The sequence below is a fragment of the Muscardinus avellanarius genome (assembly GCF_963383645.1).
Source record: "Muscardinus avellanarius genome assembly, chromosome: 6".
NCBI lineage: Eukaryota > Metazoa > Chordata > Mammalia > Rodentia > Gliridae > Muscardinus > Muscardinus avellanarius.
In genome coordinates, this window is record NC_137791.1 from 25,037,697 (window position 1) to 25,056,416 (window position 18,720).

Sequence of the window (18,720 nt, forward strand, 5' to 3'; positions counted from 1 at the left end):
TTCCCAAGTACTGGATTACACGCATGAGCCACCATGTCAGACTATAAACTTGGCATTTTAAAGCCCCGTAATCTATATGCCAGTATCGATTAAACAATTATGGGTGGTGTATAGAGTTGGTGCTCTTTCTTCTTTTGTCCTCCTATAAAGAAATCTTACCTTTGTTCATGGTAAGCAAATCATTAGCTTGTTTTGTACGTTTACATGTTTAAATACACATTTCCCCCTAAGATAGCTACAGACTTTCAAATTACTCCTTAAGCCTCTGATTTTATATTTTGCTGTGATGGAATGAACTGAACACTATAATTCATCTTAAATTGAGATTGAATTTAAGAATCCTTTGTGAATTGTGAAGGATTTCTTTTTCTTTTCTTTTTCCTTTTTTTTTCAGATTTGGGAATGGAACTCAGGGGCATTTGACTTCTGAGCTACACCCTCTGCCCTATTTTTTTATTTTTTATTTTGAAACAGGGTCTCACTAAGTTGCGGAGGGCCTCACTAAGTAGCTGAGGCTGTCTGCAAACCACGATCCTCTGGTCTCAGCCTCCCAAATGCTGTGATTACAAGCGTGCACCACCATGCCCGGCTGGGATTTCTTTTTCTTGAGGGTTAAAAAATAACCTAAGTCAAGGCTGGTGTGGTAATCCCAGTACTTGGGAGGCTGAGACAGGAACATCTCAGGTTCACAGCCAGCCTTAGCTACTTAGTGAGGCCCTCCACAACTTAGTGAAATACTGTTTCAAAATAAAGAATAAAAAAAAAAATAGGGCTGAGGGTATAGTTCAGAGGTAGTATGCCCCTGGGGTTCAATTCCCAATACTGCAAAATTTAATAATAATTTAAAAAACTAAGTCATAGAAGGATTATGAAACAATAGAAAAAGATCAAACATAACACCATTCACTACCAACTGTGAATATTAATATTGAATTCTAGCTCTCCTCCTCCTCCTCCTCCTCCTCCTCCTCCTCCTCCTCTTCCTCCTCCTCCTCCTCCTCCTCCTCCTCCTCCTCCTCCTCCTCCTTCTTCTTCTTCTTCTTCTTCTTCTTCTTCTTCTTCTTCTTCTTTCTCTCTCCCTCCCCTCCCCCAAACAGGTACCATCACCATCATGAATCCTTTGGAGATTTTCAGCAGACTCGGGGAGGGAGGGCCCTCTGTAAGCCACTTGACTCATTTCTTTTAGTTCAGCATATCTCAGCTTGCCCATTGGAAGCACAATTGTGTTCACATAAAGTCAGATACATCCCTTTCTAGAGCAGATACACACAAAAAAAGAAGAAAGGGGAAGAAAGAAAGAAAGAAAGAGAGAAAGAGAGAAAGAAAGAAAGAAAGAAAGAAAGAAAGAAAGAAAGAAAGAAAGAAAGAAAGAAAGAAAGAAAGAGTCGGTCTCTGCCTGGGATATGATATAGCTTAGTAGAGCACTTGTCTAGTATGCATATGGCCCTGGGTTCAATAACCAGCACCAGAAAGAAAAACAAAAGCAAGTCCTAGTGCTCACGGAAACTTGCTCTACGGAGATGAGACAAATAAATGAGTATAAATAGTGCCAGCTACATAATTTGTGGGGCCGAGTGTGAAATGAAAATGTGGTGTGTCTTACTCATGAAACATGGCAAAGGCTTTTCCTTTCTTCTGTAGGATCTCTATAGATCATAGTGTTTTTTATTTGCTATTTAATTTCACACTCCCTTGATCATGGGGATACTTGCTGGGAGAATGTAGAGTCTCGAGGCACTGGGAGCCATACTCTGCAACTTGCCCCGCACTCAGGGAAACAGAGTTGTTCACAGAAGACCAACTGTTCAATATGATAAGACCACGGAAATCTCAAGAAGCAGTAATGAGAGATGAGGCAGGGTTTCAGAGTTACTGTACCTGCTCTTAAGGGGTTTCCATTCCAGATAGAAAGAGTATTTGGCTGGGGTATAGCTCACTAGCACTTGCCTAGCGTTCATGAATTCATTTTTAGCATGCCGACTCAATCCCCAGCAGTGCTAAAAAATAATGATTAAGTGTAATTACAACACAGAACAAATGAAGGTAAGAGTCACAGAGAAGTATTAATAAGGTATGATGGAAGTTCCAAGTTATCACATAATTAATGGAGATAAGTGTGCTTTATGCTTATTGTTCCAGCATAAGCATGAACAACAGTCCTTTCATTCTAAGAAGTGTCCCAGTTGGGATGATAAATTATATACGCCAAACTTTTCCCATCATCACTCTTGTACGGAGCCTTTTTAGACATTTTTTCTTAATTGCACCCTTATTCCCATTTCATGAAATTTTAATACCCAGAGATATATTATGTGCCTGTTAGTTGACTGAGGGTCACATGTCATTGTACCGTAAACCATCTAAGTTATTTTTTGTCCACCAGAAATCCATTTTTACATCACCCTCATGAGAATGAGGTCTCCAAATGACATAATAGCATTGATATTTGTACGCTTTCTTTATTCATCAAGAACCTTGATAAATACACTTTGAGCAATTTCCCACCCTCTGGCTATTCCTCCCTTGCTTGCTTTTCTTCCTTAGATTGCTTCTCAAGGAAATGACCAGCACATCTTTGTCTCAAGCTATGATTTGGGGGAACTCAAAATAAGTCAGGCAGGGATTCAAGATTCCCTAGGCCCTGGTCAAGGAGGTAGGTGGTGGTACAAGTGGGCCCATGTTGTTGGACCCATAGACTCCTTGCTTGTGACAGGTGGAGGGAGTTGTGGCTGGGATAGGGAGAAAGCGGCCCTTCAGTGCAGAGCCCAGGACAAGGGTCCAGTTGCCAGTGTGAAAGCACTGAATAGAAACTCCAAGAACTGGCTCATGTTCACAAGCATTGCTTAAAGTAGAAAAGGAAGGAAATTAATGTTTTGTTAGACACCAATTTGTTCAATAAATGTCTTTGGTTACTCTAAAAAATGGCAGTCTCTGAGCAGAAGGCAAGACAAATATTACCACCATTTGTTGAGACTATCACCTGTGCAATTACTTAATGTTTTTCTTATATCTCACTTTTTCCCTCTTCTCTCACACAACATAGTACCTATTTTAGGGTATCATGACTATTGCATGGGAAATATACGGTTAAGAAGTGCTAATTATATTTTCCTAATACATATTGAAGTTTATTAATTGGTCACTTTTATATTTTAAAATTATCTCCTGTACCATCAATTGTATAATGCACTCTAGGAAAAAAGAGAATTAATGGAACTCTGTGCAATTCAATATACGCTTTCCTCATCTTCCATAAGAAGCAACAAGGACTATGTTGTTTTAGATTTTATTTTAGATTCTTACGCCTTTAATGAAAGTGTTATACTATAAAATGGTTCAAAATGCTATAGTAGTTTCAAAATAATTGAAGTCTTAGTGAAAAATTTAAGCACTTTTCAGAGGAGAGGACCCAGGCTTTTGCTCTGAATTTGCATTAGCTATTAGCTATTATCAGGCATCATATTTTTTATCCTTTTGATTTTAAATTCATTGTTTGTTTTTATTTTTCTAAAATCCTAAGAGAGGCCAGGGGTGGTGGTGCACGCTTTTAATCCCAGCATTTGGGAAGCTGACAGGAGGATCACGGTTCAAGGACAGCCTCAGCTAGTTAGTGAGGCCCTTTGCAACTCAGTGAGACCCTGCTTCAAAATAAAGAATAAAAAATAGGGCCGGATGTAGCTCGGAGGTAGAATGCCCCTGAGTTCTATTCCCCTTACTGCAAAAAATAAAAATAAAAAATAAAAAAAAGGCCTAAGAGAAAAGAGAAAACAAGCATACGTTTATTCTGTGCTACTGGGGATCGAACCCAGGGGCATTCATTCTACCTCCCTACCAGCCCTTTTTTATTTTTGGAGTTTTATGTTTTGTTTTGAAACTGGATCTTGCTAGGCTGCTGATAGTTTCACTAAATTTCTGAGACAGATCTTGAACTTGTGATCTTGAGATCTTCTTGTATCAGCCTCCCAGGTACTGGGATCACAAATGTACACCACCTATGCCCCGCTAGGTTTTTAATTTTTCTTGCTTTTTTTCTTCTTTTCTTTTTTCTTGGCAGTACTAGGATTGAACTCAAGTGTGCTCTGCCACTGAGCTATATCCTGGCCTTTTATTTTTAATTTTAGCCAAGCTGATCTAGAATTTAAGATCCTCCTTCTTCAGCCTCCCCAGAAACTGGAATTACAAGCATGGCCAGTCTCTCGGTGCCTGGCAATTATTTCGGTCAGATTGCTACAGCGAGAAGAAAATGTATGTAAAAGCGAGGGCTCAAAACTTCTATAAGAAGAGAAAAGGAAAGGAAGGAGAAAGAAAGAGAAAGAGAGTCACATTCAATACGAAAGTTGAATCAGCTGCCAGCCGCCATCAGCGAGAAACCAAGCCCTCCCCAGGCCCCGCCCTCCGCACGGGACCACGCCCTCCATATCAGGCCACGCCCTCCATATCAGGCCACGCCCTCCATATTAGGCCCCGCCGCCAGGCCAGCCCACGCCCGCACCGGGCCACGCCCCACGCTAGGCCACGCCCCTCCGCCCGCCCGGCTGAACCACCAGAGGGCGCTGCCTCCCGCACCGCGTCCCCTCCGCTGCTCCTTCGCCGTGGTTGGCGCCAAAATCAAGCCCGCGCGCGGCTCGGCCTCCGGAAGCCCCCGGCCGCACCATGGTAAGCGCCGAGGCCGCGGGCGCTGCTGCGGGCGTGGAACGTGGCCGGGAAGCCGCCCGCCCCGCGCCCCGCCAGGCGCAGCCCGAGGCGCCCGGGGTCGGGGTGAGGAGAGCGGAGCACGCCCCGGCCCGCCCGGGGGTCCCCGCCGCGGGCCAGGGTCTCCACCGCGGCCGAGGGTCTGTCTCCCTTTTCTCTTTGTGAACGCCCTCACTTTTCTCTTTGTGAACGTAATGGCTTCCGTTTTCTAAGCCTTCAAAGTTTCCTGACTTTTTTTTTTCTGTTTGTGTTAGCCGAGAATGTGCCTCCTGAAGTGGAGCTAAGATTTTAATATCTTAATTTAGTTAAGTGGCCGTTATTTTGCCCAGCGAAGGATGGACCAGGATCTAGTTGCACGGTGTTTATTTGAAGATACTTGCCCAGCTGTAATTATAAACTGATAACGGCTTCTTTGTGGTTAAACTAACAACCCAGGCACCTGGACATAAAATGATCCAAGAAACCACAGGACCAGGCTTAAACAAATCTGTTGTGGGTGCTTTGTGTTATCAAATTTCTCTTTGTAGGGTTGCTGGGCTAATATAGCTGACTATTGAGAACTGCGCCTCACAGATGCATCGCCTCGGTCCTTTTACCTAATCTCACCTCACACGGTGAATCACCTAATGCCACAGGATTTCATGTGCTCCTAACTCATTTCAGATGCTTCTGATAATGGAGAAATATGAAACCAAGCTTTTTAGAGATAGGTACTTGCTATTTTTTATACGTGATCCAGAAATAAGGTTAGTGTTATGTTGGTCAAAGATAACACTTGTCCCGTTTCTTGGTTGTGAATTAATAGCTTTTTTTTTTTTTTTTTTGGCTGAAGATTTAGAGAAGTTTATTAAAAAGATAGAAATACAGAAAGTAGTTAACAGCCCCATGCCAATATGGCATGAGGGGGGAGGGTTTTGATTTAGTTTAATAGCTTTTGATTTGGTTGATTTGTTGCTTAAACATTTCAAGTCCAAGAATATTTTTTGAATTGGAAAAGTACAGCCCTGAGGGAAGCAGGCAGCATCTGCTTTTTAATTTTTCAAAAATGTATTGTAAAGGACCAACAGGGCTGATAGTAGGAATTTTATAAATCCTAATTGGAGAAGGTTTTTCAGGTGTTTACAATACTTTGGTCAGCCAGGAAACATCATATTCCTTTGTCCAAGTTCTGAGTCTCCTTACTACTTTGAATGCATATATACTGTCAGTAGATTTTTCCTCTCCTAAGTATTAAACAAGTCCTTACTAGTTTTATTTTAATCAGCTTCTCAATATAGATTGTCAGTTATTTTAATTCTGGTCATGATACTCTTCTACTGTGGTTAATAATAAAAGACACCAATAATTCCACCCGAAAACAGTGGAAATGCACATTTCTTGAATAATTTTTGTTGTTGAATATTGGGAACTTTCCAAAAACTGCACCCCAGGATACTAGATTCTCTCTCTTGCCCACCTCTGGGGTGCAGGTTGTTAGGCGCTACAAGGGGCTTTCCAGGTGTTCATAACTCCGACTGTCAGGGACCTTTCCTACAGTAACTTTGGGATCTATTTCTCCAGGTGCTGCCAAAGACTAGAGTCTTGACAAGATTTTCACTGCCCCAAAAGAGCCCCTGACAGTCTCTTGATTCTGAGCTAAGAAAAATAAGGTTCTCAACCCTGGAGCACAGTTAAAGCACCTGGAGAGGATTTTTATTATTATTATTTTTTTTTATGGTACTGGAGATAGAACCCCTGGGCTACACTCCCAGACCTATTTTCTATTTTATTTGGAAACAGGGTCTCACTAAGTTGCTGAGAGCCTCGCTAAGTAGCTGAGGCTGGCTTCGAACCTGCACAATCTCAGCCTCCCAAGTGCTGTAATGACAAGCGTGCACCACCATGCCAGGCTGGAGAGGATTTTTAGGTATGCATGCCCAGGGCCCATCCCAGAGACTTGGATTCGGTTCTACAGGCTGTTTCTGGGAGCAATATTTTTTAAAAGCTCTTGACATTGGGCATGATAGTGCAGGCCTATGATCCAGTACTTAGAAAGCTGAAAATGGAGGATTGCAAGTTCAAGGCCAACCTCAGCAAGAGGCCAGTGTGAAGGGACACTGATGAAGCAGTCCTTCAGCCATAGATTTAGTGAACTAGGTTTTGTGAACCAGGTCTACATGAATTCTTGGAGCTTGCCTATCTGAGATTTCTCTCTGCCAGTGAGTCAATAGATGGCTATCATGGAATTTCCTGGTATTAATTCACTGTGCATGAGTTTTATACAGTTCGGGAACCTGTGGAGCCTCAAATTTTAGAGTCAGGGGCTTTAGGTGCATGGACCTAAAATTTAAGTCTGGCTTTTACATCTGTTCCATATAACCTGGCTTGCAAAGTCTTGTGAAGGCAAAGGCAGTTAATGTTCTGAAGTTTTTCAGACTGCCCGGAGAGATAAGTAAACACATTTCTCCAATATAGTAAATTATTTGATGAAAGTGTCACATGGTTAGCCTGTGAGCTTGGAAATTCTCCTGGGGAGAAAATACCTTGGGAGACCTTAGGAAGTTTTGAGTAGACCAAAGGAAAGGTGTTGTAGGTAGAGGAACTTTTTTTTTTTTTTTAAAGACTCTGAAATGAGAACATGCTTCCCATGGAAAATTATAATTAGCTTTGGTGTTTTAAGTCAAATGGCTTAGCTCTCCATATTATTATGGTAAAACTTGAAGTAACAAATGGGGTCAGGTGATAGAAGGCCTCCCATGCCATATTAGAAGTTTCTGGATACTTTTTTGGGAGGTACTGGAGAATGAATCCAGATGCATTCTATCTCCGAGCAGCTACACTCCCAGCCCAATTTTATTTTGAAAAAGGCTCTTCCTAGGTTGATGAGAGTCTCACTACTTGCTGAGGCTGTCCTCAAACCTGGGATTCTCCAGTTTCAGCCTCCCAAGTACTGGCCAGATTACAAGCATGCGCCACCATACCTAGCTTCTTGGATGCTTCTATGGCTGGGATCCACAAAAAGGTTTTAAGCAAAGAGAGCCATGGTCAGATTTGTTTTTTCACAGTGAACTTAGAGAGTGAACTTAGAAGGTGAGACAAACGGTGATTAGCAGCAGGAGATAATACTGCAGGAGACAGACAATGAAGGCCAGAACTGAGGTAGCAGTAGTAGTATGGGTGAAACAGGCAGGACAGATTAAAGAAGCACTTATGTGCCCAAACTGGCTGAAGTAGAGTAAGAGATGAAGGCCCTAGAATGACCGCCAGGCCTCTGGCCTGGGGAACAAGGTGGGAATGAGACTTGACATGTAGAGTAACAGGCTTGGGGGTAGGTGTAGGAAGGGAAGAGTTGAGGTTCCACCACCTGAGTTTGAAGTCAGTCCAGCAGGCAAGTAGGCACATGAGCTTGAAGCTCAGGGATAGATGTGAAGTTTTGAGGTCTCAGCATAAGTGTTAATAAAACCATGAAAGCAAATGAGATCAAAGAAGAGGTGTGAGGAGATGAGGGGATCAGTAGCTCAGCCTGGGGGATTGTACCTCACTAGGTAGCTGAGGCTGTCCGCGAACCGCGATCCTCCAGTCTCAGCCTCCCGAATGCTGGGATTGCAAGCGTGTGCCACCATGCCCGGCTTTCACTAAATTATTTTAAAATGCAGTGCTGAAAAAATATAGCATTTACTTTTTTTTGCTTTTGTGCTTTAGTCGAAGAAAAAAGGGCTGAGTGCAGAAGAAAAGAGAACCCGTATGATGGAAATATTTTTTGAAACAGTAAGTTGTTTCCTTTAAGATTTTTAGTATTTTGTGTAATTTTCACATTACATGTATTGTCAGCTAACGTATTGTGTATTTTCGTGTTAAGTAATTCAGGATTAACTGTCCTTGTGTTGGAGCCATAACTGACCAATTTCTCAGAGGACAGATAAAATTTTGCAAACACTTGTAGTTCCTGCAGTCTGTGGGATATGAAGGAAACACATCCCATTGTTGGTATATTCTCTTTTATTCAAACCATTCTACATACTGGCACCGAAATGATCTTTCTGAAGCATGCAGTTGATTGTGTCCCCTGTCAGCCTGAACATAATAATGGTGGTTGTTCACATTTGCTGTGTTACCTAATTGCCAGTCACTGTTCCGAGCACTTTCATCCTTACATCAGCCCTCCGAGGCAAGTACTATCGTTACCATCCTCATTTTAGAGAAGAGGACACTTGAGAGGTGTCCTGGATCTCAAAAAACAGAAGCAACAGTACCAGGATTCAAAGCAAGGAGGATCATCTGGTTTTAGAGGGGGTACCAAATGACTGCCGCTTTGCATTTAGCAATCACACATAAATGATGGCGCAAGGGCCTCCTTAATTCACTCCTGCTGTTTGTTCCTGCCACTAATAGGAAATACGGTTAAAGTTTCTACTCCTCAGTGGCAGAGTCAGAAGTCAAACCCAGACATCCGGCTCCAGAGCTGCTTTCTGCACCATGTTGCTGTGCAGTGGTCTTTCTTTACGAGCGGGTTCAAGTCCAAATAGACCTTTTACCTTAAAAAAAATATGAACTTGTTATGTCTCGGCAGAAACTTTAACTTACTGGCCCCAGCCTGCTATATATTTATCACTTACAGATGTGAAGAAGATGGGGAAAAGTGGAATATTGACAAAATTCAGCTGGGTGTGATTAGAGCACACCTGTAATCCCAGTACTTGGGAGGCTGAGACAGGAGGATGGCAGTTTTGAGGACAGTTTCAGCAAAAGTTGGCAAATTTCCTTTTCATTTTGATAATGTAGAGTCTCAATAAAATAAGCAAAATATTCTGGGAATTTTAAAAATATTTCCCCTTTTAAGTGTAACCTTTACTGTTCCTGAGTGTCATTGGCAATTCAGAACAGGATATATTAATAAAAATGATGTCATTAAGAAGTTAAATTGAAGCCAGACATGGTGACATATGCCTGTAATCCCAGTACTTGGGAGGCTAAGACAGGAGGATCACAGAGTTGAGGCCAGTGCTCAGTAATTTAGCAAGACCCTGTTTCAAAATAAAAAGAGCTGGAGAAGTAGCTCAGAGATTGAATGCTCTTGGGCTTAATCCTCAATATTACCCCAAAAAAGATAAATTGATAAAGTTTGTGAAAATTATGAAACTCCTTCAGTTGAATTGAACTACTTTTTTATGGTATTAGAGCAAGAAAAGTATATTTAATTCCTACCAGGCAGGTTGAAAGCTGGGGAAAGTAATGAAATTACATTGTTGTTTACAATATTGTTAATTTCTCAAATATCAAAATTGGCTGTTTCTGATTTTAAAACATTCAAATTTAACCCCTCAATAACATTAAAATACCAAAAACTATGATATTTACAAATACAAGTAGCTCGAAGAAGTTCAATAATCAGGGAGTTTTGGGCAGAGCTAGGAATTCTGCTGATTCATTCACTGATTTGGATTCATGTGTTCCTTTTCCACATTATAACTTTTTTTTTTGTCCAATGCTTTTTTGTTTTGTTTGTTTTGTTTTGTGTGGCGCTGGGGATTGACCCAGAGGCATTCTATCTCTGAGCTAAACCCCCAGATTGATTTTATTTATTTGGAAACAGGGTCTCACTAAATTTCAGAGGGCCTTGCTAAGTTGTCAAGGCTGGCTTCGAACCTGCAATCCCCCTGTCTCAGCCTCCCAAATACTGGGATTATAAGCGAGCCACCACGCCTGGCTCCACATTATAACTTGATCACCTGCTGCTCACTTCTTTAGCCTATTCGTTTTTTTTTTTTTTTTAACAGAATGGAAAAGTAATAAAAGACAATTTCATTTATTTTCTCATGAGTGGGACATAGCATGTCCAGAATCCTGACTGATGGCAAATGTTGATAAATATAAGACACAGGCCCTTGAGTAATTCAAAGCAAATCACCAATATGGTGCACTGTGAAAAGCATAGATTCTAGAATGCAAATTCTGGAATCTGGTATCTGATTCCCTTATGGCTGTTGGCAAATGAAAATTCCAATAAAATATGGCCACTCCAGTGTTATAGAATTTGACTTTACATATGAATAGTAACTCCCTTTAGACTAATGTCAGGGGAAAATGTGCATGATAAAATAAGTAGAAAGTGCATAATTACAAAATTATGGGATATACACACAATGGATTTTTTTTTTTCTTGGTGGTACTGGGGGTGGAACCCAGAGGCTTTCTACATCCAGGCTATCCTCCCAGACCTATTTTATATTTTATTTGAAAACAGGGTCTCACTAAATTGCTGAGAGCCTCACTAAGTAGCTGAGGCTGGCTTTTGAACCTGTGCGATCCTCCTGTCTCAGCCTCCCAAGTGCGGGGATTACAAGTGTGCGCCACCATGCCCAGCATTGCACAATGGAATTCTACTCAGCCATAAAGAACAAAATTTGCAGGAAAATGGATGGACCTGGAGAACATTATGTTAAGTGAGATTGGCCAGTCACAGAAAGTGAAGGATCATGTTTTCTCTCATATGCTGAAGCTAGGGAGTAATCACAGGAACTTTAAAATGGAGAAAGTCCAGTGGAGCAAGGGAGGTGGTCTAGGGGAGAGGAAGGGGAAATTAATGAAGGAATCACTTCCACTGCCACTGTATACATATGTAAGGATACCAATGCCTATCTCAGCATCCCATCTGGGGAAGGGTGGGATTGTGGAGGGAGCTGGGGGAAACCACCAAGTGCTGTGTGCATGTATGTCACTCTCCCTATGAACTACATTATGTTGTGAGACTATAATGCACCAATGAAGTACAAAAATAAGATATTTATCTTTTGCATATTAAAATGTGTTTAGTGCAAATATTTTTATGAATACTATCATTTCGCCCCAATTTATAACATCTTTACTTGACAAATAAATGTATTGCAGTATGATCACAAAAATTAACAGTGATATGATTATAGGTGGATTTTGCTTTCACTCTATTTTCTTAGTTACAAACAGTGAACATGCTACCTTTTTAATCAAATGAGAAAAACAGCTAACAATGTACCACTATGTTGCTTCTAATCATAAGTGGTTCCTTTCCAGTGTTTTGGAAATATTTTCAAAACATAGTCATTGGTAATAATGACAGTTTGTGAAGAGAAAGAACTTTCAGGCATTATTTATTTATTTATTTATTTATTTATTTATTTATTTATTTTGGTGGTACTGGGGTTCCTGGTAGCCCTTCTACCTCCGGGCTACACTCCCAGACTTATTTTTACATTTTTTTAAAATTTGGAAACAGGGTCTCCTAAGCCAGCGCACGGGGCTGGCTTCGAACCTGCGTGATCCTCCTGTCTCTGCCTCCCAAGCGCGGGGATTACAAGCGTGCGCCACCATGCCCAGCTCAGGCACTATTTTGAAGCACAAAATAAACTTGCAACAAACATTTGTTGAATTGTTCTAAAAATTACCTCAGCAAAGACTTAAACAAATAGCTCTTCATTGGCACACAATCTCTCTGGAATGACCCTGCTGATATCCAGAGCATTATATATAAATATGTAAGTGGAAGATGGGCGTGGTGGCGCATATTTGTAATTCCAGCATTTGGGAGACTGAGACAGGATTGTATCTTAGCTTCTTAGGCCCTTTGCAAGTCAGTGAGACCCTGTTTCAAAATAAAGAATAATAGGGCTGGAGGTATAGCCCAGAGGTAGAATGCCCCTGGATTCCATCCTCAGTATCACAATATATATATATTATATTCTAGTATTGTAACTATATGTCTTCCACAATATCTTACAAATAGTTTTTTTTTTCTTTTTTCTTTTTTTTTCTTTTTCTTTTTTTTTTTTTTTTGTTGTTGTTTTGTTTTTTGCAGTACTGGGATTGAACCCAGGGGCATTCTGCACCTGAGCTACATCCCAGCCCTTTATTCTTTATATTGAAAGAGGGTCTCACTAAGTAGCAGAGGGCCCACTAAATAGCTGAAGCTAACTGCAAACAATTTAACTTTCATTATCCAAACTTTTTACCATTTAAACCAAGGCTTATTTCAAGTACAAAATATTCAATATTGATTTTTTTTCTAACCATCAGATTAAATAGTCGACATACACGTTTTTTCATAATATTTTGCTTTGCATATGGTGGGCATGCACAGGTATAGATGAATGATTGAAAGACAGCCTAAGTTGCATAATTTTTCTGTTGTTTAGTTATAACCAGTTCATGAAGCCTTAAATGTAAACAAAATTAACAGTTACCTATTTTGCTTTTAATTAGAACTCCTAAATTTGTGGAGTGTGATATATACTAAGTAGAGTACTATTTTTTATATATGCTGAGTACAAGCTGGTGGCACATGCTTGTAATCCCGTTCTTGGTAGGCTGAGACAGGAGGATCACAGTTTTGAGGATAGCCTCAACAAGTAGTAAGACTCACATCAACCTAGCAAGACCCTGTTTCCAAATCAAAACAAAATAGGGCTGGGGTATATCTTGGAGGTAGAATGCCCTTAGGATAGCCAGGTACGGTGGCACACGCTTGTGATTCCAGTACTTGGGAGGTTTGAGACAGAAGGATTGCAGGTTTGCAGCCAGCCTCAGCTACTTAATGAGGCCCTGTTTCAAAATAAAAAACGAAAAAAACAGGGAAGGGGATGTGGCTTGGACTTAGAATACTCCTGAGTTCAATCCTTGGTACTACACACCCACAAAAAATTACCCGAACAATCATATTACCAAGTGATCCATCAAACTAGTTTTTCCACTTCAGTTGAAAGATGTTGTGCTCTGACCTCAAATAATACATGCTCATGCAAAAATCTATGGAGGGTGTTGAATGAGATAATCACAAAATTTCTTCTACTTTTAAAATGCTTAATTCTATTGTGCTATTGATTTTCAGGCATAGTTTTTAATACTATATTTTATAAACATAATTATGGTAAATATACAATAGGAAATAAATCTGTGTTTTTCTTATTTTTTAAAACCCTTTTAAACAGAAAGATGTATTTCAATTGAAAGACTTGGAAAAGATTGCTCCCAAAGAGAAAGGCATTAGTAAGTATTCAAGATATGCTACAATATTTTGGGGAAATATCTGTTATCTTATTTGCCACAGTCTTTCTCTTTATGGAAAGCATAAATTTGTAGAGATGAAGAACATTTGTTTTTGTTTTTGCAGTACAGGGATGGAACCCAGGGCCATTCTACCTTTGAGCTACATCCCCAGCTGTGTATTTTATTTATTTTGAAACCAGGTCTCACTGAGTTGCAAACGGCCTCACTAAGTAGTTGAGGTTGTCTGCAAACTGCTATCCTCCTATCTCAGCCTTCCAAATGCTGGGATTACAAGCGTGCACCACTATACCTGGCTAATGAAAAACATTTATAATCTCTATATGAGCCTGCTGGCACACGCCTATAATCCCAATACTTGAGAGGCTGAGACAGAAGCATTGGTGGTTCAAGACCAGCCTCAGCAATATTGCAAGGCCCACAACAACTTAGACCCTGTTTCAAAATAATAGGGCTGAGGGTGTAGCTTGCAGGTAGGATGCACCTGGGCTCAATCCCCAGTACCACAAAAAAAGTTCTTATATGATGTCTGTGGGCCATGGCCACATTCTTGTGTTTGGAACACATGCTCTAGAAGAATTAATAGAGAATACATGCATACATACATACATGTGCATAAACATACATAATATACACACACTTATTTTAGAGTATAAGGTATTTCAAAAGAAGTGAAAACTTCATGTGTGCTCTGTTACATGTGATTTTGTATCTGTATTTTTATATCGTATACTAGTTTCATTAGGGTGGCCATTACAAATTCCCATAAATTTGGTGGTTTAAAATAACAATTTTTAGCCAGGCGTGATGGCGCACGCTTATAATCCCTGCGCTTGGGAGGCAGAGATAAGAGAATCACTCAGGTTCGAAGCTGTGCTGGTTTAAGAGACCCTGTTTCCAAAAATAAAATAGGTCTGGGAGTGATAGCCTAGAGGTAGAAGGGCTTCCAGGAACCCCAGTATCACCAAATAAATAAATAAAATAACAGTTTTTAGCTGGGCATGATGGCACACACTTGTAATCCAAGCGTTTGGGAGGCTGAGACAAGAGGATTATGGCTCGAGGACAGCCTCAGCACTTAGTGAGGCCCTTTTCAACTCAGTGAGACCCTGTTTCAAAATAAAGAATATAAAAAGGGCTGGGGTGTAGCTCAGAGGTAGAATGCCCCTGGGTTTCATCACCAGTACCACAAAAATATATATACATATATACAGTAACAATTGATTTTTTTTGTGGTACTGGGGATGGAACCCAGGGGCATTCTAACTTTGAGCTACACCCCCAAATATTCTTTACTTTGAAACAGGGTCTCATTAAGTTGTGGAGGGCCTCACTAAGTAGCTGAGGCTGGCCCCAAACCTGTGTTCCTCCACTCTCAGCCTCCCAAGTACTGGGATTACAGGCTTGCTGGGATTATAGTACTTGTTCCCAAGTACTGGGATTACAGGCTTGCTGGGAATACAGTACTTGCTCCCAAGTACTGGGATTACAACCAGAAAAAAAGGTAATTGACATCTGTATTTTTTCTACTGAATGACAGGATTGGTAGCCAGGCATTAGGGCGCGTACCTGTAATCCCAGCAATGTGAGAGGCTGTGGCAAGCAAGAGTGTCACAAGTTTGAGAACAGCCTGGGCAACTGATTGAGACCCTGTCTGCAAATAAAACATAAAAATAAATGAATAGGGCTAGGGATGTAGCTCAGTGGTAAAGCGTTTGCCCCAAATCACAAAACAAACATAAAACCAAGCCAGGCGTGGTGGCGCACGCTTGTAATCCCCGCGCTTGGGAGGCGGAGACAGGAGGATCGCGCAGGTTCGAAGCCAGCCGCGCTGGCTTAAGAGACCCTGTTTCCAAAAATAAAAAAGTATAAAATAGGTCTGGGAGTGTAGCCCGGAGGTAGAAGGGCTTCCAGAAACCCCAGTACCACCAAAAAAAAAAAAAAAAAAAAGAATGCCCCGGGTTTCATCCTTAGTACCACAAGGGTGGGGGGGCGGTATTTGTTAAGTTGCATAGAGTCTCACAAGGTTGCTAAGACTTACCCCAAGCCTGCCATCCTCCTGTATTAGCCTCCTAGGTACTGAGATTAAAGGTGTACACCACCATGTTCAGCTTACATAGTATTTTTTTTTCAAACTTTGTTCTGTTCTTTAGTCTTAATGCTAAGTATACTATAACATCCAGTTTATTTATTTATTTTTTGTGGTTCTGGAGATTGAACTCTGGAGCATTCTACTGCTGAGCTACACTCTCAGCTCTATTTTATTTTTATTTTTTGAAACAGGGTCTTACTACGTCGATGACAGCCTCACTGCTTCCTAATGTTGTCCTTAACCCTGCAATCCTCTTGTCCCGGCCTTCCAAGTACTGAGATTACAACCATGTGCCATCACACCTAGCTGTACCTAGTTTATTTATTGCTTAATTTTTCTTTTTCATAATAGTTTTGTTTTAGTTTTCTTCTTTTTTTCTTTTTTTTTCCTTTTTAATTATTTATTTACTTTTTGTACTGGGGGTTGAATCCAGGACAGTCTACCTCTGAGCCATATCCCCAGCTCTTTTCATTATTTGTTAGGAAACAGGTTGCTGAGAGTCCCACTATTGCTGAGGCTGGCCTCAAACCTACGATCCTCCTGTCTCAGGAGGATCAGTGAACTACTAAATACAGCTTTGACTAACATTCTTTCTTTTTGGTTTCTGTGTGCTAGGGATCAAACCCTGGACCTTGTGCTTGCTAGGCACATGCTCTGCCTCTGAGCTATACCCCTATCCCTAACATTCTATGCAAATTCATCATTATTCTCTTTGGCTGAATTTATAAAAGTGAAATTTCTTTATAGAAGATATGCATAAAGCTAAAATTTTAGATACATGTTGCCACAATTCTTCACTCATATTGAGTTATTTCTTTCACTCATATTTCCTTGAGTTCTTTATTTTTTAGTATTTTTCATTTGACAGTCAAGAAGCATATCTCATTGCTTTATTTTGCATTTCTTCTATTAAGAGTGGGGTTGTACAGGGAATGGTTGTGCTCACCAGCATCCGTGTACTTAGGAGGCTAAGACAAGAGGATCGAGGCCAGCCTTGGCAACTTAGCAAGACTATGCTTCAAAAATAAAACAGGCCGGGGGGGGGGGGGTGTCTAGATCAGAGGTATAACCTGGGTTCAGTCTCCAGTCCCCCCAAAAATGTGGGGTTGATTTTTTTCTTATAGATTGGCCATAAATATTTTGTAGATGCCTATTAATGTACTTTTATCATTTTTCTCTTTTTGTTAAAGCATTCGTTATTAACTTTTAATTAATAACTTTTTGCAGATGTTTATTTATTTGCTTTTAATATGGAATTGTCTAACCATAGTCTTTAAAAATTCTCTTTCTTAGCTGCTATGTCAGTAAAAGAGGTTCTTCAAAGCTTAGTTGACGATGGAATGGTTGATTGTGAAAGGATTGGAACTTCTAATTACTATTGGGCTTTTCCAAGTAAAGCTCTTCATGCAAGGAAACGTAAGTTGGAGGTTCTGGAATCTCAGGTAAGCCACTGAAGTTAAAAATAAAAGATTTTTCTCTGCACAACAGAGATTGTCTTACTTGATCCTTATTTAGTCATCTCCTTTATGTTTTTAACATATATTATGTGTCTCAAAGACTAGAGATAGTCAACATCTAATGCTGGGCATGGTGGCACATGCTGTAACTGCAGTACTTGGGAGGCTGAAACAGGAGAATCACAGGTTTGAGACCAGCCTCAGCAATTTAGCGAGACTCTCCAGCAACCTAGAGAACCCCTGTTTTAAAATAAAAAATAGGGCTGGGGGTGTAGCTGAAGGTAGAATGCTTCTGGGTTCAGTCCCCAGTACCACCACCAAAAAAAAAAAAAAAAAGGTAGCCGGGCGTGGTGGCGCACGCTTGTAATCCCCGCGCTTGGGAGGCAGAGACAGGATTGCGCAGGTTCGAAGCCAGCCTCGCGCGCGCTGGCTTAGGAGACCCTGTTTCCAAATAAAAATAGGTCTGGGAGTGTAGCCCGGAGGTAGAAGGGCTTCCAGGAACCCCAGTACCACCAAAAAAAAAAAAAAAAAAAAAAAAGGTAATTGACATCTGTATTTTTTCTACTGAATGACAGGATTGGTAGCCAGGCATTAGGGTACATACCTGTAATCCCAGCAACATGAGAGGCTGTGGCAAGCAAGAGTGTCACAAGTTTGAGAACAGCTTGGGCAACTGATTGATACCCTGTCTGCAAATAAAACATAAAAATAATTGAATAGGTCTAGGGATGTGGCTCAGTGATAAAGCATTTGCCCCAAATCACAAAACAAACATAAAATCAAGCCGGGCATAGTGGCACACGCTTGTAATCCCAGCACTTAGGAGGCAGAGACAAGAGGATCACAGAGGTTCAAATCCAACCACTCTGGCTTAAGAGACCCTGTTTCCAAATAAAAAAGTATAAAAATAGGTCTGGGAGTGTAGCCTGGAGGTAGAAGGATTTCTGGGAACCCCAGTACCACCAATACATACATACATACATACATACATACATACATACATACATACAATACAGTGACCTTAGAATATTTGAACTTTCATTTTACCGCTGTCATAATACTGTTTTCTAATATTTTAGTTTTTTTTAATCAGATTTTGGGGTGGGAGAAACAAGTTGAGATTTATAGAAAAATTAATGGGAAAGTACATAGAGAGTTCCTACCTGCCTTCTCTCCCACACCTTACCACTTTCCTCTGTTATTTACAACCTATATAGTGTGGTACCTTTATTGCACTGGTAAATTAATAACCTTCTTATTAACTGAGTTCTAATAGGGTTCACTTTTTTTTTTTTTTTTTTTTTTTTTTTTGGTGGTACTGGGGGTAGAACCCAGAGGCTTTCTACTTTTGGACTATACTCCCAGACCCATTTTATATTTTATTTGGAAACAGGGTCTCACTAAGTTGCTGAGAGCCTCACTAAGTAGCTGAGGCTGGCTTTGAACCTGCGCGATCCTCCTGTC

General features: G+C 40.6%; 1 protein-coding gene across 1 annotated transcript in view; it reads left to right on the forward strand.

Annotated features, from left to right (window-relative positions):
* Positions 1–4,653: 4,653 nt before the first annotated feature.
* MND1 (meiotic nuclear divisions 1) overlaps positions 4,654–18,720 on the forward strand; it is a gene marked incomplete at both ends in the record, with an annotated part of 58,549 nt that continues 44,482 nt past the window's right edge. Inside the window, 4 exons of the mRNA XM_080697156.1 lie at positions 4,654–4,758; positions 8,374–8,439; positions 13,632–13,689; positions 17,093–17,241. Coding sequence (XP_080553282.1) covers positions 4,654–4,758; positions 8,374–8,439; positions 13,632–13,689; positions 17,093–17,241 — 378 coding nt within the window. The remainder of the gene's footprint in view (positions 4,759–8,373; positions 8,440–13,631; positions 13,690–17,092; positions 17,242–18,720) is intronic.